Source organism: Papio anubis, chromosome 1, assembly GCF_008728515.1.
Source record: "Papio anubis isolate 15944 chromosome 1, Panubis1.0, whole genome shotgun sequence".
In the NCBI taxonomy this organism is placed as follows: Eukaryota; Metazoa; Chordata; class Mammalia; order Primates; family Cercopithecidae; genus Papio; species Papio anubis.
The window spans coordinates 48,566,760-48,588,499 of NC_044976.1; the positions used below are offsets into that span (position 1 = coordinate 48,566,760).

The 21,740-nt window shown below is 38.9% G+C and overlaps 1 protein-coding gene across 18 annotated transcripts in view; it reads left to right on the forward strand.

The window, feature by feature from the left end:
• The window catches only part of ELAVL4 (ELAV like RNA binding protein 4), a 156,091-nt gene that overhangs the window by 59,805 nt on the left and 74,546 nt on the right, over positions 1 to 21,740 (forward strand). For 5 of the 18 annotated variants that reach the window (XM_009208329.2, XM_017961397.2, XM_017961402.2 and 2 more), the window contains exon 1: positions 1,339 to 1,611. The exons of 4 other annotated variants lie outside the window; for them this stretch is intronic. Coding sequence is in view for 9 of the 14 variants with exons in the window: in XM_003891863.3 (XP_003891912.1) it covers positions 1,603 to 1,611 (9 nt within the window). In the remaining 5 variants the exon portion in view is untranslated. Of the gene's footprint in view, positions 1 to 1,338; positions 1,612 to 2,032; positions 2,377 to 11,422; positions 12,337 to 12,392; positions 13,206 to 21,740 lie in introns of those variants that run through there. 9 more of the 18 variants (XM_009208294.2, XM_003891858.3, XM_017961401.2 and 6 more) reach the window with 7 other exon arrangements.

Here is a 21,740-nt window from a genome sequence, read left to right on the forward strand (position 1 = left end):
GAGATATAGCATATTTTTCGACCTTTATTTCTACTCTGCCTAGTTCTGTCTCACTGCCAAAGATTAAAGATTACATTGAATTTTGTCTTTGGTGATATGTGTTACCACTGTGTATTTATCAAAGAACAAATTGATTAAATTATGAGTTAAATAAACAGTGATACATTAGTTTTTGCATAGGTGTGAAGCATGAACTTCTCAGGTAAGCCACTTTAAAAACCCAAACCAGAACAAAAAATACACTACTGATGGCTTGGTAGTGTAGAGGCTATAAAATATGTAAATAGGCAGACAAGCTGTATACATCACCACACACTTGCTAAATGTCTCTTTGCAAATCTCTTAAGAGGCCAAAGAAAAAAAGACATCCCTTTGAAGGAGAGAAGCAAAATCACTTATTTAGCTAAGCAAAATGAGCACTCTGCACAGGTTTTGAAATGAGGCTGTTGTCAAAAGCATGTTTTACCTTTCTCTAAAACAGTAGGAGAAAGTGTTTTTGTGGATTTTTAAAAATTCAGATCATGCCCCTATCCAAGTTGAAAAATAAATTCATTTAAATAAATCATTCATCATCCTCAGTTTTGAAAAGCTCAGACAGAAGGCAGAAAGGTAGAGGCTGACAGCTGCCCCTCCCTTATCCCCACCATTTTTTTTCTTTTTGTTTATTAGGAAATAGTTTTCTGAGATAAACTTGTGTGAACCTAGTTCACGGAGCAAGCTTAATCCCCAACTTGCTTGCTTTTGAAATGTTGGCCATGTTAGCTGGAGAAGGAGCATTACTTACTAAAAATCAGCAATATCAGGAAATAATAAAGTTAAATTGTAGATGAATTAGCACATTAAAGTGCTTTTGTTGTATCTTTAAGCCTACAGGCAGATCATTAAATATGCATTTCGCTAGAAAGCAACTGTCTAGAAAGATAAGGTGGTTGAAAATATTCTACAGTGGAAAAGCACTCCATCAGAGGGGTGGGATGGTTTGGCCCTCAGGACAGGGGAAAAGAAGGACCCTCCCACTGTTAGTTAAGGTTTGCAAGCCTCCAGTGACCTGCAGTTGTTACAGTACTTTTGAGCTGGGAGGAGGGAAAAGGTAAAAATACAAGTATGGCTGTTGTTGCTTCAGCCGGGCCTTAATTACCAGACACAAGAAGCAGTTCAGAAATCTGGTCTCTGTTGTTGTAGAGGTCACCAAATCATTAACATCGTCAATCTGGCAGTAGCTAATTTAAATAGCACCTGATGTTGCAACGCCTCCCTTCGTTTCCCCAGCCAATCAGATCCAGGCTTCGGCTGACAGATGGTCCCATAAATGGATGTAAAAAGGGGAAGCTTCGAGCCAATTTCAGCAAGGCTCTGTTCAGTTGTTCTTATCTACATCCTAGAATCGGGGGTTTCAGCTCACTGCTCCTTTTCTTTTTTTCTTTCTCTCCCCCGCCCACCCCCCCAAAAATAATTGATTTGCTTTACAATCATCCACACCGTGTTTTGTGGATCTTTAATTATATATAACAATAGTAGTCATTTTAAATATATATTCTGAAATCTTTGCAAATTTTAACAGAAGAGTCGAAGCTCTGCGAGACCCAATATTTGCCAATAAGAATGGTTATGGTAGGTATGACTAGATTTATAATCTGTTGTTTGTGTTGCTGGAGGGAAGAAAAGCATCTACACCTTGACCAGTCTTATGCTTGCACAAGAGTTTAGTTCTGTGCTGCTGTTTGGTTCCTACATTTACTATCTCTTTTGTGTAGAGAGTGCGGGTAGGTCCTTTTATTGAAAAGCAGTGGGGATATAAGATTGTCATTTTTAACAAGTCGTTGTCAGTTTTCCCTTCAACATAAAGGCAAGGGGTGGAGGGGGAGGGCTGAAATAATTGCTGGTTTATTGAAAGAGGTTATATTACTTGAGACATAATGGCAAAAGAAGGGTTTTCTTTTTGTAAGCGAGAGGGGGTTTGTCTACGTGCCTGGGTTTTGTGGGGCTGGGGGTGGATGCAGCGGGGTTAGGAATCTCTCCATTTCCGTGCTGGAAATCTAAACCTCGAGAGGCAGCTCCTGGATACTGAACATTGAGATGGGCAGTTGTGTTTCGGGGGACTGCGCAGTCAAAACGGCAAAGAGAGTGATTTATTTGGGCTTCAGTAAATGCTGCATCTTGTATTTCAAAGAGTTTCCTGTCATGACCTCATAAAAAAGAGGAGGCGGCTTGTATGTGTAGCAGTGCCTGGCGTGTTGAGTTGTTGCTTCCTTCTCTGGGCAGCAGCTCTGTAAGAAGGAATGTCAGCTTTTACATAACGTTCCTTTCCGCTTTTGACACACTGTGTGAGGGTCCATCTTCTTCTGATCACAGATGGAGTGGAATGGCTTGAAGATGGTAAGTGAAAAGAGGAAGGCAGCCTGGAGGTCCCAGCCCTGTGTGTGTGTGTGTGTGTGTGTGTGTGTGTGTGTGTGCTTGTATGTGTGTATGTGTAAGGATGCTGGACTGTGCATTGTAAATCACTGTGCTGATCGTTTGTGTGTGTATGTGTGTGTGTGTTTATTAGTATTTCTCTTTTCTGAAAACCAGAATCCATCTCCAAGTGTAATGGCACTGCATGCACACAGGCACACACACTGCCTCTTCCAGCAAACACACATTTTAGCCAAGGAAGGTTGGTGTCTTTTTTGACAATCAATGTCACCGTCACTGTTGGCTGGCGTGTCCACCGCCTCTGTGAGCCTTCAACGGAATTACACGACTGATAAAGTTAAAGGCACATTTCTTTTTCAGTCTCATGCTAGGAGTGATGGGGAAGGATGGGAATGAGGGGTGGAGGAGGTGAGATTCAGTACCAGCAGATGCAATTGTGAAACAGGACTTTCGGATGTGGAAGGGGAAGTGGAAAACCTTTCTGCCGAAGTAGTAAATCTATTTTTAGCATCATCTTTTTCTGAAAAAAGAATCAGGGAAACTCCTTGAGTGCCGCTTCTGTCGCCTGATGTTGACCCTGAAGATAAGGCACAAAATGGCATGATCAGATGCCACGAGTGCCCACTTTGACTTTGAATTTTCTCCAGCAATAGGTTTCACGGGGTTTCAGAGCTGGGTATGGGGGCAGGCTGTAAATTCATAATCATCTTACTTATTTTTCCCTAGAAAAGCCTGGGGAGGACTTTTTGCTCTGCATAGATGTTATAACAAAGCTGTGGTCTTTTTCCCATTCTTAGAGGATTGCCTTTGTCTGGCTGCTTGTTTTGATGGGTGTAAAACAAATAAGATTAGACCGAGCAGCCCAACTGAAAGCGATAGCTGGGAGGAAAACCCAATGAAAGGTTGCCGGGGAAACGAACAGAGGAGAAGCCGAGTAGGGAGCAGGTGGCTATCATGAGAACACACTGCAAACAGTGTAAAAAAAAGGGGAGGGGGACAGGACCTCGATTATCTTTGCTGTTCTTTGTGGCCAGCCCAACTTTAATTATTTGTTATAAATAGGTGTTAATTACATTTCTAACTCTGGTTTACAGTGATTTTTAGAAATCTATTTTTAAGCATCTGCTCTGTCTCCCCTGTTTGTGTGTGTGTGCATGTGTGTGTGTGTGTGTGTGTTTTGTTGTTGTTGTTGTTGTTTAAAAAACCCAAAGAGGAGGAGAGGGGGAAGGGAAGGTAGGGAATCTTGCTTTTTTTTTCCTTTTTCCCCCTTTTCCCTGCTGTGAAATTGTACATGCGAAAAATCGCAAGGAATCCTGTGAGACCATTTGAAAAAAATGTAAATTATATTGAATGAAGTTGACGGAAGCATAATAGTGAACTCCTACAGCTGATAGGTTCTGCAAATGATTTCTTAGAAATTTCCAGCAAATATTCATAGGAAAAATATAGGTAGAAGAGATCTACCCTAAGCAATGATTTGGCGTTAGGTGATATTGGTATTTTTACTAAATCAGATGTTGATACTCTAGTTTCAGGGGAGTTCATTCTACCTCTGATTTATTTTTCCTGAGTAGAAATTACTTTACAAAATAATAAATGAAGATCCTTTTGCTTTTCTTCTTTCCCCATGCCCACAGTCACAGGATGCATCACGCTTGCACTCTCACAACCACTGCCTTCCATTTGGCATTTGGTCCTTGTTCTGGTCTTGGCACAAACTGAGTGAAAAGCTGATTTTTATTTTAGTGTCTTTGAACGTCTGGGACCCATGTGTGCACTGGGTGACAAGCATTTCTCTTTTTTTCTCTAAGTGTGTTTTACTAATAGTCTCGTTTTCTCATGATGGTGGGTACCATAAGGATTGAAAGGTGTAGTACTTGGGTGAACAGGAGATAGCGTAAAAACAACTGAAATGGTGATCTGTTAGGGTTTTATACTAAGGGACAAAATAGATACATGATCAGGTAGCTAATTGTAAGCCCCAAAATGAGAGATTAAAAAATGCTGAAATACATTAAAAGATTAGGAAATATAATTGGCTTTATTGAAAGTACTCTTAATTTTTACTCTCTTCATTGAAAATCCCCCCCAATTCTTTTTTCCTTGCAGAGACATCTTTTTGTTTTCTCTTCTTTTAGGGGATTTAAAAATTGTGTTTTCACTCTTGAGGTAAAAATAAATAAACTTATATTTTTTGTGATACACTTGAACCTTGCAGCCATATGTTGAGTGCATAAGCCTATGTCACCTTTAAAAAAATAGAATTGTTTAAAGTCTCTAATATAGTTTCTTTTTTAATTTTCTGAGAATTGTCTGGCAATTTTTAGTCAGGGGAAAATAATTTCTGTAAGAAGTATCATCTTGGCTTGGGTTGTAAAAAAGACACGTGGTTCTGATGCTGACCTTTCTCGCTCCTTTGTCTTAAAAATATTAATGCCTACTACCTTCATGTGAAGGTGTGCCTTTATGGAAGCACAAGGCTGAATGTGCATTTATTAAGAAGTGAAAATCCAATTGGAAATATTTCTGCAAACAACATCTGACTAAGTCGCAGTTTTAATGATCAGAGTGTCCATATATCTCATAGTAACGTAACAGCTAAATCATTTAATATTTAAATTTTTGAAAGGGTAAAATTAACATAGATGGGGAAGTAGCTGAAAAATTACTTTGAGAATCGTTTATTTACAAGACAATTTAATATCTCATTTTTTAGAAAGCTAACAAACAACTTAACCATTCATTTGTGGTCTCAGTCCCATTCATTTCTACCTGCCATTCATTCAAGTCATTCTCCTGGCCAGATATAGATGGCCTTGCTTCCATTTGATGGTTTGCACAAAACCTTAAAACTTTTTCTTTCCCAATACCCCTTCCTTGGTCCTTTGAAAATTAGGGTGTTGTTATGAGAGGAAGGCCAGATTGTCGTGAGATAATAACAATAGAATATTTAAAAAAGAGAGAGAGAAGGAAAATGAACTGCGCATTTGCCTTTTACTTCTAAACTTAGTCTTGAAATTGGGTTTGGGACATGTTAGACTTCAGATATTTTAAACTTAGGATTTCTATTAGGGATAAGCTATTTGAAATTTCATATCTAGAAATTATTGCATGCATGGTGCCTTGTATGTGTGTGTTCAATATCTCTAAAAGGACTTGTGGATGAATTGGGGTGTTTTTCTCAAGTTAGAGTTACTATGAATAACAGTAGGGTTTCCTCAGAGTAAGTCCTTTTCTTTGGTTTGATTTCTTACCTTTACACTTATTTCCTTATTATAGGTGGGTTCTTTTCCTATGTGTAGGCCAAATGCTATTTCTTCCATGAGGAGATGTGCTGCTTCATTTAGCCCTGAGCATCTTAACACCTTATATTAATTTTTTTTAAAAAAAGAAACAAATTGTATGTACCTCAAGTAAGAAATGGTGGTCTTCATAGAGGTCATCATACATAGACAAAAGTACTTTGGGCTTGACAAATTTCTTCATTAGCTCCAATGATCTGTGGCCACCAGGCAGTTAATTTGTATGCCTAGATATTTAATATGTACATTTGTTGGTGAGCTGGCCAGCGGATGCTAAACACACGAGTATGCGCTGGCAAATGCTGCAATGCAGTATTTTTTCCCCAATGTCATTGGGAATTTTGGGGCTAGGAAGGGACATGAACATTTTCAAGCTTTTATCTTACTATTGTCCAGTCGATGGGCCATGTTGTACAGAATTGGTCAATTATCCTTTTGAAAGTAAAATCAACCTTTCATTTACCACTATCCATTCCCCCATCCATTTAATGTATATGTGGAAAGAGTGTGTGTGCGAGAAAGAGAGGCAGAGAGACTCTGTGTGTATCAGTATAAGTGTGTTGCGGATTCCTGCACCTGTCTTAGGCTTTCCTTATTTGGTATTACTAAACATGTACACACACTTACTTGCAAGTATATGCGCATCTGTAAATGGAAAGAAAACCAAACTGGGTTGCTTCCCATAAGAACTGGTTTCTCTTCATGACTCCAGGAGTTCTCTTATTAGAAAAATATGAAATTTCAAATATTCATTTAAAAAGATATATTCAGACCCTGCAGTCTGTTGGTAACCAAACACCTTTCTTTAGCTGCCACTTAAGAAATTGTAAGTGTGCAAATCCATAACAATGTTTGTGAGCTAAAAGCCATCCCTTCAGTCAAGGGCCTGGGTATGAATTAAAATGTGTGTATGTGTGTGTATATGGATATGTGTATGTGTATGGAGGGGTGGGCAGGATGTTTTTCTTTGAGGGCATTTGAACCTAGTCTTTACCATTGGTAAAAATAAGGAGGAGGTAAGATGGCAGTGTTAACATCTGTGCTTTGCTTTGTAAGTTGGTGTGCAAGTGTGTGTGTGTTAGGAACATCCTTATATTTTTGAAATCTCCACGTATTTTAGGGGTTGAGGGCTTTTATAGGTCACTGGCTTTCTAAGGGTAAAAAAAAAAAAAGAAAAGAAAAGGTGATCTGCGGGTGGGTGGGAGTCACAAGCAGTAATTGTCTTAAAGTAGCTATTTAGCAGTGAAAAGGAAAAAAAGGCTGGAGGACAAGAGACAAGAGGGGAGAAGAGTACCAACATGTGGGTATGCATCTTTCCGGTATAGGAGATAATGAGTGATAAATTTGAACTGGTGCAGTGCAGGGTGCCCGATAATTTCTCAGAACCTTGACTTTGCAGGTCCATTACTTCCTTGCTTGCTTGTTCACACCTTTAATTATATCCAGTTTGGGATGCTAGCTGGGGGCACCAAAGATGAGCCATTTTGTTTGTTGTTTACTTCATTAAGTATTCAGGCAGTGTATTCACAGTAGCTTTGGAGCATCAGTGTTAGGAATCGAGCAGTTTGGAAATGCAATTATTAAAAAAGAACAAAAAAAATAAGACAGCAATCAGCCAGCTAGCTTGCTTTGGATGTTCACATCCACTCTGCTTAATGGTAATATTTATGCTTTCCCTTGTATATTCATTAAGAAATAACTTACGCAGTGTCAGGGCTCCTAATAGGCTGGTGACTTCCTCTCTCTTTCTCTGTCTCTGTCTTTCTCTCTCTCTATCTCCAGCTATCTCTTTCTCTCCACCCACCCCTGAGACTGTCTTTGCTCAGACCATTTTAGGACCAACCATTTTTGCTTTAGTGGGGTCTCATATTCAGATCCTTGTTGTATTTAATACCAAAGGTATTTCTCCCCTCAATAAAGATACACCTCTGCAAGGATCAAGAAATGCTGAGAGCCCTAAAGGAATCCTTAAATAAATTTTGGTTGAAAAAGCAGTAAAAGTGTTAAGGAAATAAAGTCAGTGTAATTTTTGTGCTTGCATTTTTTGTTTTTTGTTGTTTTTGGAAAGACTTATTTTTAACCCCAAAAGTAAAATGCAAAACTAGCGTATGTGATTTTTTTAATGAAAAAAATATATGTGTCATGGGTCTCTCCTGAAAATAACTTCCCTTGGACTCTTCATTTGAAAAATAACATGCAAACTTTAGCTTAATTTTTGAATCACTCATTTTGAACTATAAAATATAGTTCATAAATATTTTTTCTATAGGAAGTGTAGTTCTTTGTTCAGGATACGGGGAAGCAGAGAAACGACCCAGCGAAGACGGTGAATTCTGAAAAAACACAGCATGGAGTTTTCCTCTGTCTGCACTTCGTGCCATTGAGTCTTCTGCTTCTGAGTTATCCTTTATTCTTGTCTACTCTCTTATAACAACTAGACCTTGAAGTTGTTTTGCCAACAGTGTTCATAGTAGAGGCTGGCTGTCATTCCTTGTTGGATGAAGATGTATTTGTTGAGGACTTACTGTGTGTATTTCTTTGCAACGTGGAATCCAAGGTCACCGTTTCTTTTTCTTTTGACAATGGTCAAAAGACATAACTAATTAGAGGATAAGTCCCTGTGATTGGAGATAAAGTTGGGGTGTGGGATTTTTAAGGTGGCACATTGCACAATGAGGTTTGTGTCAAATAATGAGAAAAGGTCTGCTGAAACATTTAAGTACATAGATGTCTTTCCTTCTGTATTTATAAGTGTCTAGGCGTGACTCCAAAAGATAGAAATAAGAGATCTTTTGGACATTTTAGTCTATAAGGTTTCATGTGTCCACATCTTCAGCCTCAGGAAGAAATATAGAAGTTTGGACAGTTGAAAGGAACTTGTCTTTCAGTCAGCTGCCCATGAAGCTTGGCTGGAACCGGTTAATTTTACAGAAACACGAATGTCTTGCCTCCTTGCTTCTGACATAAATGGCTTTTTGAATTCCTTTTCCTCTGTTACCTCCCAGGAGCATCTGAACAGATAGTGACCCTTTTGGCATGCCAAAGTGGAAGTTTGCTAGTGGAGCAGAAATCGCGGTTACTTTGTCATACACATCTAAATACTGTGGTATGTGTGTGTGGCGTGTATTGTAGACAGCTGTGAGCCCCGGTGTGCCGTGGGATGTACCAATAATGGCTTCTCAAGTACTCTGTGTTTTCCTAAGCTGCCAGTCTAAACCCTTTAAAGGTTTGCTTTCTAATTTGTACATGAAAAATAACAGACTGAGTCGAATTTTTTTTTCAAGTGCCCTCTTTGAAGATGCAGCAGTAGTAAATACTGCTCTAATGATAAACTTTAGTTCTAAGTGCTACTTAAAAGTCTATGGTAGAAAGGCTGAGAGGTTGCCATCTTTACTAATGAAACTTTCATTAGGAAAATGCTCACTTAAAATGGAGTAAACAACCAAGTCCCTGAAATTTGTGATTTTGACCAGATTTGACTCATCTTTTCTTAAGTTACTTTTTGTAATGCAGTCAACCACACATCCAAAATTCTTAGTATTATACATGTCTTCAACATTAATTATCTCTGTTGATGCACTGGGTACAGATAGTACAATTCCCACAAGTCCAGATTCTTACTGTAACACCAAAACAAAAGTGATATTTATGAATAATATTGGGGAAGTTGTCCTCATAGTAACCGTTCCCCAAAGGAAGCTTTACATAAATGTGCACTTATTATTCAGGATATTAAAAGGGAATCCTTAGCTTTTACTTTTTAATTTGGGCTAAAATATGTAAATTGGTTTTATTTTGGAGCTGCTCTGTTTTAGGTGGCTTTGGGGGAGGATAACTTCCTAGCTTGATTATATTTTAACCACCTCTGTAGTGGAAAAGTTTCTAATCTTAAAAGCAACCTGGTTATTGTGATTAGGACCCAGAGGGCCTGTGTTCAGATGGGGCTAAAAACATATTATATTGACCTGTACACATGTAGAAAAATCAGATTTGTTTCTACTAGACACCACTATTACCATGCCTTTGTTGGCAAGACTATCTCAGAGACCAGAGAGCCGTGAGTCTGCCTCTGGCCTCTGAGGAATGTCATGGTGTGCTCGTACAGGCAAGCCTCTAAAAAGATTGCCCTTTGTCTTGAGAAACTGGCAAGTGCAAAGGACTTCAGAGTCAGGTGAACTTAAGTTGGAATCCTAACTCTTCCAATTACTAACTGGGCAATCACAGATGAGCTACTTCAACATGAGCCACAATTCCTCATCTTTATGATTGTGATGATAATATGTAACTCACAGGGTTTCTGCAAGAATCAGATGAGAAACAGTATTAGAAGGCACCAGTCATACATAGGACTTGAAAGTCGAAGGTGTTTTGAGGATGTTAAGTCTCTTTCAGTCTGTCAGTCTTTCTGTCCCTTGGCAAAAGCCCTTCCCCAGAAAGAGGCCCATCTGCCCATGCCAGATGTCCTGGGCAGTGACATTGCATGCTACCCTCACAGTCTCCATACTGTCCCCAGCATGCAAGGAGGGTGGCACACAGTGTTGTTGTTGTTGTTTTTTTCTATATAGACAAGCCCTCAGTTCTTCCTCAGAATTGTATGGCTTTATTACGTTTTCTGCATCCTCCTAGGATTTCGTAAGCTATATCCATGATCTCCTTTGGAATTAGAATTCACTTGGGATTTAGTTGTCAAAAGAGAAAAAGGATGAAGATAAAATTACTTTTACCCAGTGCTGTTTTTTAATTTCATGAAAGAGCCTGTTAGGAAAGTTAGAAGTCAGCCAGAAAGAAAATAAAAATAGGCTGAGCTTAATTGATATGGTCCCATCTTTGCTGTCTATATATTGTAACTTGCAAATTATTTGACTTTTTCCCAGAAACCAACTTACTTCAGATCTATTTTTTCCTCTTCACTATATCAGGTTTTTTTCTCCTTTCCCCTTGTTTTCCCAATAGGCTGAACTTTGAAGTTCTGTTTCTCACAGAATGGTGAAGAGGCTGAGGCAAAAAGTGGCTTAAAGAGATTTTTCTAACTTGCCATCAGTTTTCCTTCTGCTTGGCAAGGCAGGATGATGGATGGCTTTGGCAGTGTGAACACCTCTAGAAGTGATCAGATTGACTGAAGAGATGTGCAGGATGTGAGCAGAATGCTGACCCTCAATTCATTACCCTCCCATTTAAAGAAAAAAAGAAAGAAAGAAAAGAGGAAAACCACCACAAAGGCCTTGGCATAGTTGTTGATTATACACTCTTGGGATGGGATAATGGGTGGTGTCAGGACTGGTGTTAGGTTAAACCTAATTTTGTACCTTTTTCCCAAGGATCTGAAGGGGGAAATAAATAAATAGGCACCATAAATAAATTCACAAATTGTTCTAAATGGGGACCTGTTGCTGTGACCTGTTGCCATTATGGAGAAATAATACAAAATGTTCCTGAAGGGATTCAAGACTTAAATTGAAAACACAATCTTGAAACACCGATTTATAATTCTACTTCATATGCTGACAGGAAGGATGTAAAGGGAAGTCAATTTTTTTTCCTTCAATTTAATCCTTAAAACTAGGGGAAGGGGTTATAAGTTGATCTGATATCCCAAATGCCATTTTGCAGGTCCTATGTTAGAAAGAGAGAGAGAGAGAGAGAGAGAGGGAGGGAGGGAGGGAGGGAAGGAAGGAAGGAAGGAAGGAAGGAAGGAAGGAAGGAAGGAAGGAAGGAAGAAAAAGATCCTTTGCTGTGAAACAGGCAGACAATAAAACTTTTCTCTTTCCACATGAATCTATTTTAAGTCTTCACTAAGAATCTTTGGAGGATTTTGCAGGTGTGTGTCTATACATATTGTATATTATGTGCAAGCTCTGGAAGAATTTGGTTGGTTTTTAGACTGTGTTTGTATGGGCAGAAATGTAAAAAGCAGGGAGGAACTTGATTTTGGAGAAGGGATGGTATAGAAGACGTTTCTCCATATTTTAGCCTTGGAAAATCTCATGCCTATTAATGAAGGACAAAAAAGGGATGATTTAGTGATTTGAGCAGGCAAATGAGAAGGTTGGATATTCTTAGGACCTTCTTGCTAGGTAGGTGTTTGTTTATTTAAAAGTTAAAAATTCATCCATATTTAGGTCAATACTTGAATCTCAGTTCCTTCTTTTTTTTTAGATTTCTGGCTGAAGTTTTTCATGGGAAGAAAAAAGACCTGGAGCTTAGAACTGCTTTAGTAAGAACTCTTAAACAGGTCTCCAGTCATTGGATTTTGGAGGCATGGGCTTGCAGTTGGTATAATCTTAACAGTATTCTTCCTGAACTATCCCATGTCCATTTTGCAGGAACAGAAGAACAAGTTCGCATTCTAGAACTTCAGCTGTTCTCAGCATAGTTCTACTCATAACAGATCTGTGACCATAGAGATCATCTTTCATATTCACTCAGCCTTGTATAATTTTTGCCCTGTGGTATCAGTTTGATCTCTTTAATGTAATTAGGGCAGGTACTCTTTTTTATAGAAAATAAAGCTTAGCCACTTGACTAAACTTGCATGTTTAGTAATATCAGAAGTCTTCGCTCCAAAGTGTTTGGGAATATGTCCAGCTCAGCCAAAGTTTACTTTCCTTGGGGGAAAAATAAGGTAATTTCTTTTCTATATCAAATTTTCCATTGGAGAATCAACAAATATATATATATAGCATGTCTGTTGCATATTCTAGATGGCTCCCAGAACATCATAGTATTTAAAATATATTAAAAGATAGTAAGCAAGGACAATGACAAGCAGAATGATGCGGACAGTGTCTCAGCAGAGGAGGTACAATGTACAGAAGAGGGAGACATTAGTTCTTTTGGGGGGAAGGAGGTAAGCTTCATGGAGGAAATGCCATTTGAATAGAGCCAGGGAAGCTGGATAGATGGAAAAACTAGAAGAAAGGGGAATTCCACATGGAGGGAATCATATGAGTAAAGGCATAGAGATGGAAACTTACAAGGCCTACTTAAGAAACTGTAAGTAATCTGGTGTGAATGCATCATACATTGTGTAAAGATAAAGCTAGGAGGAGACAGGCAAAAGCTATGATTTAGGAAGGTTCAGGTGTTTTGACTTGGTTTTTACTTTGAAGTGGTAGCTATGGAATGTCTTAGGTCAGAGGACTTTCCTTTCTTTATTCTTTTTCAAGGTCAACACCTGTCTTTATTAAGTCATTATTTCTCAGAAGTTGAAGTCACCCTAAAGATACTTCTAAATTAGGTATTGGTTAGGGGAATTGGCATTAGAGCACTCTTCTGGTCATAATGTGATGTTATGATGATGATGCTCATTGGTGAAGTCACATTAAGGACTGCTTTTAGGGTTACAGTGGCAGAAAGCAGTAGGAGGAAAAATACCGACTTTACTTCAGATTGTAAAGAAATGTGCCATTAGAGGAGTACACTGCATTCTCTCACCAAGAGGTACCCAGTGCTCATTTTGTGGAATAATGTGTGGCCAGAGAGAAGATGGTGGTGAGTGGGGAATATGCTTATTTTCTGTAGTATAAAAATATGCCCACTTCAAACTTGCAAGTACATGTACCAAGGCATGCTTGTCTTGACTGGTCATCTGTTAGCCCTAGAAGGCAGAGATCATGTCAAATCCTCTCTTATTTCAATTTCTGGTACATAGTAAGTACTCAAAAAAATGTTTTTTGAATTGGGTTGTCATAATATGGTTTTTGTTGGGGGTTTTGTTTTTATCTTTGATTTTTAAAGAGTCTGAACTACAGAGTTAGACTTGTGGATCTTGAATCTGTCATCAACTTCTGGGAGCCTATTTAGCCCAACTAACCTAACCTTTCTGACTTTCAAGTCTCTTAATATGTAAAACAAAATGAGTACAACTTCATGGCTTAATGGGAGAATCCATTGAATTGTATCCTTGATACGCTCTATTGGACAGGATAACAATATTAGTAAGTTACTAGGTTCTAGTTTTACCTATGGATAGTTTATTGGGTGTTGATCAGCGTTAAAAATTAAAACAATGGAATGATAGAATTGAATGAAATAGAAAAGAAAGTATCAGTGGGTGGTACTTATTAAGGGTAAGTATTATTTCGTGAATCTTTGTTTCAGTTACCTCTGTTCTGAGTTGTGATATGAAGCTGTGGTGTTCAATATGGTGTTCAATATGTTCCTTACTTTTTTGTTTTACTTTGTTGGGTCATGGTCAGAAAAGTTTGAGAAATACTGGTCTAGATAATAGTGAGCTCTCTATTATCCAAAGGAAAAATAACAGTCAACTTTTTTAGAACTATGCAATGCAAGATCTCTAGTATCTTCTGAATTATTAAAGAAAGGATGACTTCTAGTTGTTTTAGATTTAATATGAAGCATTGTATCCTATATCTTTGATAACTACTGATGTCTGCATGGTATATGTTGGGGCTCTCTATTAACCAAAGTATTTATTAACTAGAAAACCTTATTCCTTGGTTGTGCTACGTAGCTGAACCAGTAACATAATAATAAAAGTGACAATAATCAGTAGTGAAGGTGACCTAGAGGTGGGACTAGAAATAGTAAGATTAGCTTTCATTTCTTGAGCTCTTGATATGAGTCAGGCACTGTGCCTTACAAACACCATACCTTTTAATCCTTAGAACAAACTAAAAAGGTAAATGTTAATTTCTATGTTTTATGGACAGGCTGAGGTTTTGAGGGGTAAATTAAGTTTACACAGCCAGTAATTGACTGGGCGAGGATTTGATTTGAACCCAAATTTGTCTGATTCCAGAACAAAATTTCAAAAATGTATTCAGTTCCATGAAAATGTATTAAAGTGCCTACTATGTGTTAGCTCTGTACTCCTCTACAAAGATAAGTCAGTCTCTGTCCTTGAGGGTTTACTAGCTGCCCTTATTTACCTCTCACTATGTGAGAAGGTGAATAAGGATTTATTTTATCACAACAGGAGATAGGAAAGGCACATAGAGTACTGTATATTTTACTTCAGAAGTGTTAAGAAAAGTGCCTGGCACATAGTAGGCATTCACTAAAGATTTATTCTGTGGAATTGAAGTTGGATTAATTCTCCTCTAGGGATTAGGGAACCTTTGTACTAAAGAAAGACTGTACATTTTTATATGTTTAGCTGTATATGCCTAGTGGCACGGGTATTCTTACCTGCAATGTGGGCAGATCCATCTGTCCCAAATCCATTCAGTGCCTTTTGGAGCTCCTAAAACTGGCAGCACAGAAAAGTCAACAAGAGCTCAAGAACTCAAATTGTAAACTTCCAGTTTCATTCAGCCAGAGAGAACATTTTCCATCCTAGTGTGAAAAGAAAATCCCATGGCAGAGACATTTGGGGAATAATAAATGGAAGGTGGGCTTCCTTAGAATGGAAAATTGTTATTATCATTGTTACTGTTGTCTTTACAATGCCATTTACTAGCCTTATAACTTCAAGCAAGTAATATTAGTTCTCTAAGCCTCAGTTTCCACATTTTTAAAGAATTAATACCTCTCAGGATTATTAGGATTAAATAGACCCATTTGATAAAAACTTACTAAGACTTACTATTTGGTAGTCTGTAAATATTTAGTAGTAAAGGAGACATGGCCCCCTGCCCTCGAAGAGCTGAATATCTGGTGAATGTGCTGTGAGAAGTGGGATTCAGACTCCCACCATCTGCACAGCTCACTACTGATAGGATGCAGCACTGTACAGTCCTCCTTGGGGTATGTGTATATTGTCATATACATGTCTCAATTGCATCATCAGAATTTCAAGTTTATTGAGAGTGAGTGAGCTCTGATATTTATCTGTTTATCTCCACCTACCCCTAAGTTTCATCCTTGCCTGTTGACACAATGTTACCTTATACAGTAGTTGCTAGATGAATCCAGCCCAATTCAGCAAATATTTATCAGGTGGCTCAGGGTACAGTGCTGGGAAAGGGAGGGTAACATTTGCTGAACAGAGTTGAATTTAAAACAACTTTAGAGCATAAAAGGGGAACAGTGTCATGAAGCAGTGATATACTACACTAGTGCTAAAAATACCTGTGATCTACTCAGGAAGAAAATAGGGCCCTAAAGAAAATTCGGCAGTAGGCCTAAAAAATAATGTATTTTTTCACTCTCCCAGTGCTGTTTTGTTTGTATTTCATGAAGAAACAGTGTTTTTGCTATAAGCACACAATTAAGATGAGATCTCAGATGTGGCTACTTAATTCTTCTGTGGCTCAGCACCAAGTCCAGGTAGCTTCACAAAACCCAGGAGCTCCTCTGTGGCCAGACTCCTTCTTTCCTTTCCAGCCTCCCATCTTGGGTCTCTTTGCCTTCTGTTCGTGCTCCACTGTAGAACTGCACCACGGTGTTCCCTACCAATGCTCACACAGATCCCTTGGTCTCCAACATCTTTCTGCTTTCTTCACCTGGCTTCATGAGACATATAGGAGGCCTGTGTCACCCAGAAAGCTTTGCCTTAACTTACTCTGAATTGTAGCTGTCTCCGTTAACACTGCCAGCATCACTTCATCATTGATCTTCCACACTCCGTAATCAAATGTTTATTTTTCTAGGTTTCACCACTGCCTCAACAATCAGCACTGAGTTTATCTTTATGCTTGGCACCAAGTAGGTGCTCAGTAATTAATTGTTAACTGATGTAGTCAGATATTAATTAGGTTTTTCATAATGTATTCCCATCAGGTGCCTCCTAGCTTATGAGTGGGATATTGGACTCAAATCCCCCTTGTTATGACAGCTGGTTTTGACACAGCTATTGCTCACCAACCCCAGTTCTATAACTTTGAGCTGAAGGTCTTGAGTATATGTATTTACATGAAACTTTCCCTGATCACCATGACTCACCTGTAATTCCTCAGTAATTCTTCTTTCCTCTGGACTCCTTTATGTCACTTGCTGTCTGTACCACGCAGTTAACAATGACACATCACAATAATAGTGACCCTTTATGTAATGTGTGTGTCAGGCTTTGCAGAAAGAACTTTGCTTAGATTATCTCATTAAATCTCACAACGACTTTAAGAAGCAGATATTTTTATTCCCATTTTGAAGAAAGAGGACAACGTAGTGTAAGTAACTTTTTCAAGGTTACGTGGCTAGGAAAATATCAGACTGGGAATTTAAAACCTGGTTTGTTTCATTCCGAAGCCCATGGTCTGTTTCCTATTTTGTATTACTCATCCCTTAAAAGGTAGGAGTTAATGAGAAACATTTAGCCTAGTGATTATTAATAGGGATTTTTTGAGATAGGGTCTCACTCTGTCACCCAGACTGGAGTGCAGTGGTACGATCACAGCTCACTGGAGCCTCAACCTCCCAAGGTAATAGGGACTTTTGATCAAGACTGCCTGGATTCAAATCCTGGCTTTATCAGTTGTGACCTTGGGCAAATCACTTCCATTCCCTATGCCTCAACTTTTTCGTCTGTAAACTAGGGTTGTTGTGAGGATGTGATGGACCAATGAATATTAAGGATTTAAAACAGTTACTTGGCATATAAAGTGATAATGATCATCATCATTATTGTTATCATACAATATTAATTTGTGTCCTATTCTTCAAATATTTGTTGAGTGCCTGCCAGACACTGTTCTAGGTAATGGTGATTACAGTGACTAAGACAAGTCCTTGCCTTTATGGAGCTTTCATTTTAGAGGGAGAAGACAGAGAATAGAGTAAGTAAGTAATAAGTAGATCATGGCATAGTAATTAATGTGTGCCTGTAATCCCAGCTACACAGGAGGCTAAGGTGGGAGGATCACTTGAGCCCAGGAGTTTGAAGCTGCAGTAAGCTGTGAACATAGCACTGCACTCCAGCCTAAAAGTAGATATTATATATTATGTGGTGGGTTTTTTTTGTTTTTTGTTTTTTGTTTTTGAGACAGAGTCTCACTCTGTTGTCCAGGCTGGAGTGCAGTGGCGCCATCTCGGCTCACTGCAAGCTCTGCCTCCCGGGTTCACGCCATTCTCCTGCCTCAGCCTCCCAAGTAGCTAGGACTACAGGCACCCGCCACCACGCGCGGCTAATTTTTTGTAATTTTAGTAGAGATGGGGTTTCACTGTATGTGGTGTTTTATAATTTCACATAGTGAAATGCTGTTTGAAAAATAAGAGATGCTAGACACTGTGAGTCTCTGTTTGTGGGCACACAGTGAGGCCACAATAATTCAGTCAGTGCCTTGCTTCTGCTTGATGAGCTGGAACAATCAATGCCCTACTCTGAAAGGCTGAGCTTCATATGTCCAACTACTACTCTTGGAGACAGGCTTGCCTGACCTGCATTTGGTGTAAGGTGGTCATCCGTGGAATGATTGGACAATTGGACTGAGATGTCTGAGCCTCAGGAAAACTTAACATAGAGAACTCATAAAGAGGCCAGGGGTCCCAGCCTTTGAAGAGAGGTCCTATTCTATTTCCCTATATTAGACTGTGAAATGGGATAAACATTCCAGGAGGGTCAGGAGGAGGATTTGGCCAATCATTCAGTTAAGGACAGGGTCAGCCAGAATGTCTTCTCAAGTAAGGCTATTAAGATCTCCTGATAGCTCCTTGCAGGAGCCTGAACCTAGCAGGTGGTATAGTCATTGGCATTATGATAGGATTCTACCTTTCCATGAGTATTCTGCTGATTAAGAGCATCTTAGGGGTCTGCAAAATGGGGTGTTTTTTCCTTCACTTACTTGTAGTGGGGTCTTGGTAAAGTCATTAACTTGTCTGAGCCTCAGTTTCCTTATCTGTAAAAATGGACTAATAATACTTTCCTCCAAAGTTTGTTTAGAAGATGAACTAATTAACATGCATAAAGAACCTGATTCAGTGCCTGGCATATAGTAGGCATCTAATAAAGGAGGATTTTTAAAATAAGTTCAGTCCCTCTAGGGTGTGCATTTTAGGTATTGGTAATTTATTTCAGGGCTCATAGGGAGAGAAGATTTAGACTGAAAAGTGAGAGCTACTTCCCATTCTATAACTTTCAAAAAAGTGAGCAGATAATCTCAAAACTAAAGATATGTCATTTCAGAAAGAACTGTGAAGAAGATTAGATTTGCTGTAAATCAGTATGATTGAGACTAGTCTCTGTCAAACAACTGTGTTGGCCCCATCCTCTTGGTGTCACAGGCTCTTAGAGGCCTGGGGCTCTGTGAAGAAACGCACTTGATTAAAAGGGCTCTGGAGTCTTAAATCCTGAGTCCAATTCTTTCTAGTAATAAGTTAGAATATTTACTTTTTAATGGGGGATGAAGGGGGTGGGTGATTTGATTATTTTCATAGGTCAAAAATTTCAAGGAAGGACTCCTGTGCTAACTGGAATTATACATAAACCTAACTGATGGTCTGGTGAGAGCAACTGGAAAGCACTAGTTTTAGAATGTAGACATAAACCTTTATGTATTGTATCTCCTCACTCCATTGTATATACTATTATATAAAATTAAAGATTAAAATTAAACTTTTAAATTTCACTGATTAAAATTAATTTACCTGATTAAAATTAAGATTGAAGATAAAGAGAGAAAAAAGCACAGTTTATTCTCATCCCAAAGCTCCTTTGTTTTCATTAGCAATGTGTAGACTTGAAATTACTTTAAAAGCAAAACAAAACTCCCCCATCAAACACATTTAAGAATAAAAGAATTATTTTCCAAATATTTGTCAGTACACTTTTTGTACAGGGCACTGGATGAAACTCTAAATATTTTTTTCCTCTTGTGGTTAGTAGCATATTAGCATTGTGATTCACCCAGAATTAATTTGACCCCCTTTGTCACTAGTTCACATTTGTTTTAATATTGATGGCTGCACTCATCTAAAATAAACAGAGCAGGAAGAGTAAGAGAACGCTTTAAAAAAAGCATTTTAAAATAAAGAATCACCAGTTCCTCTTATGATTATCTCAGTATGCTGAGAAAGAAGCCTGCTGGGTTGGAGATAAGGATGTCTCCTCCTATGTCCCCGTGTGCTCTGCCTCTAAAGTCTCCTAGCACCCTGCACCTACCTGCCTTTGAAACCTGATCCATTCAGCAGGCATTGGTTGAATTCCCCATGTACTGCATGCTGGGAGTAAGAAGTTAACCAAAATTCAGGCCCTGTTTTCAAGGCATTCCCTGTCAGTGGGGAGACAGGCAGGTAAAAAGTGACTCAATATAGGGTGGTGAGTACCAGGACAGAGGAGAGAGAGGAGTTGTCTGAGACTATGTAGGTCAGGGAGGTGGACTCCAGGGAGTCTTGCAAAATGGCAGGGTAATTTAGATGGTGATGGTGAAAGCATTTCAACGGCCACATATGCAAAGACATGGAAGGGACATACTGCCAAAGGCATTCAGATTCTGGTACTTGCCTCACTGCATCTGGAACTTTGTTTTCAAATGTCTACTAACTTTCCAAGACTGAATTCCTAGAGGGCAGTGATGAAGTGCCATGGAACTCAGTTATCCAACAACAATAATAGATTTAATCTTTGCCACATTCCTGTGAACCACATTTCTGTGACACCTATAACATTATCCTATTGATATGCCCCAAGTTACACTTGGAAAACTGAGACACAGAATAGTTAAGTAACTTGTCCAAGGTCACACAGCTAAACAGGAATTTAAACCTGGGCAGTCAAGCTCTAGTGACTCTGTTCTTAACTATTATGCTATGCAATTGATATTTAATAAATGTTTGAATTGATGTTAATTGAATGGATGTAGAAGTGATTATGTGATAATTTATCTATTCACTTATTTAAAAGAAATAACATGCCAGGCATGCCCAGGTCTAATAGTTGTTGCAGGAAAATGTTGAGTCCCTGATGACTTTGGCTTTGTAACTTACAGAAACTCTTACGGGCAGAAATGTTCTGCAGGACTGTGAATCTCAAGATGGTATGCAGACTTTAGCCAAATTCAGACTCAGCATGAAAATGAAATATGAGTTTAGGCCTGAAACAGAGGAGATCTAATTTCCTTTGTGGAGATGAAGAAGCAAAGGCTGTAAAGATGGCCTTACTTGGAAAATGGAAGACCCTAGGTTTTGAAAATAGGCTCTTGGGATAGTTTGAAGGAAGTTGAGGAAAACAATAATGAAAAGGGCAATATAGCTTTAAAAGAATGAATTCCCTCCTACTTTTGCATTGATTCTGAAGAGGAGAGGTAAGAGAGGTTTATGGTGAGAGCGAAGTGGTGATGAACAGGCAAGGAAAGCTAATTTGGCTATAGAAAGCAGGTGAGGACCTAGAGAGTCATCCATTTATTCATTTATTCTACCAGCAAAATCAGGAGCTCTGCACTGGTCCCTGGGATTACAGATGAATCAAACACAGTCCCAGTCCTCAAGTTGCTCACGGTCCAGTGATAGAGAAAGACAGGAGGCTGGAGAGTTTCAATGCTGTGTGGCACATGTCCATAATGGAAATGTGTATGAGGGACAGAGGTAAGAGCCATGATGGGGGATAGGGGAAGGGTAATGTTAGGTCTGAAGGCAGAGAGAGGAGGGCTTTCCAGGCCAAGGGAGTGTTTATGTGCAGAGGGTGGCACAGGAGAGAACACAGTGTGTTCTGGTTTGTCATTGCTGGCTGCAGAAGGCTACAGAAGGCTGTGGCCTGGAATGTGCATTCCAGGGCTTATGGAACTTGTAGTGGGTAAAGAAGGAAGATGGGAGTCACTGACCGGAAGATGTCAGTTCAGATCCAGGCCCTGCACCATGTGAATAGAGGTTAGTTAGCTTTACCTTCCATTTGCTCCTTAACCCTTAGTTTGCTCACCTGTAAATTGCAAGTGATGGCAAGGGAAGACTCCACCATCTCTCAGATTCTTCATGAAAATTAAGTGGGGTGGTGAATGTGAATGTACTTACAAAATCCTCTGAGTCCAGGATGTAATTTAATTATTATAAAATTAATTATTATAAAAAATTATTATTTTGTAAGTGAGGGTTTTTTAAGGGCTTTGTAAGAGTCTCATTTCTTCAGGGGTAATAACACTTGCTCTGTTATCTCTACACTTCCCATCACACCTTTCTGACTGTGCCCTGGAAAAATGC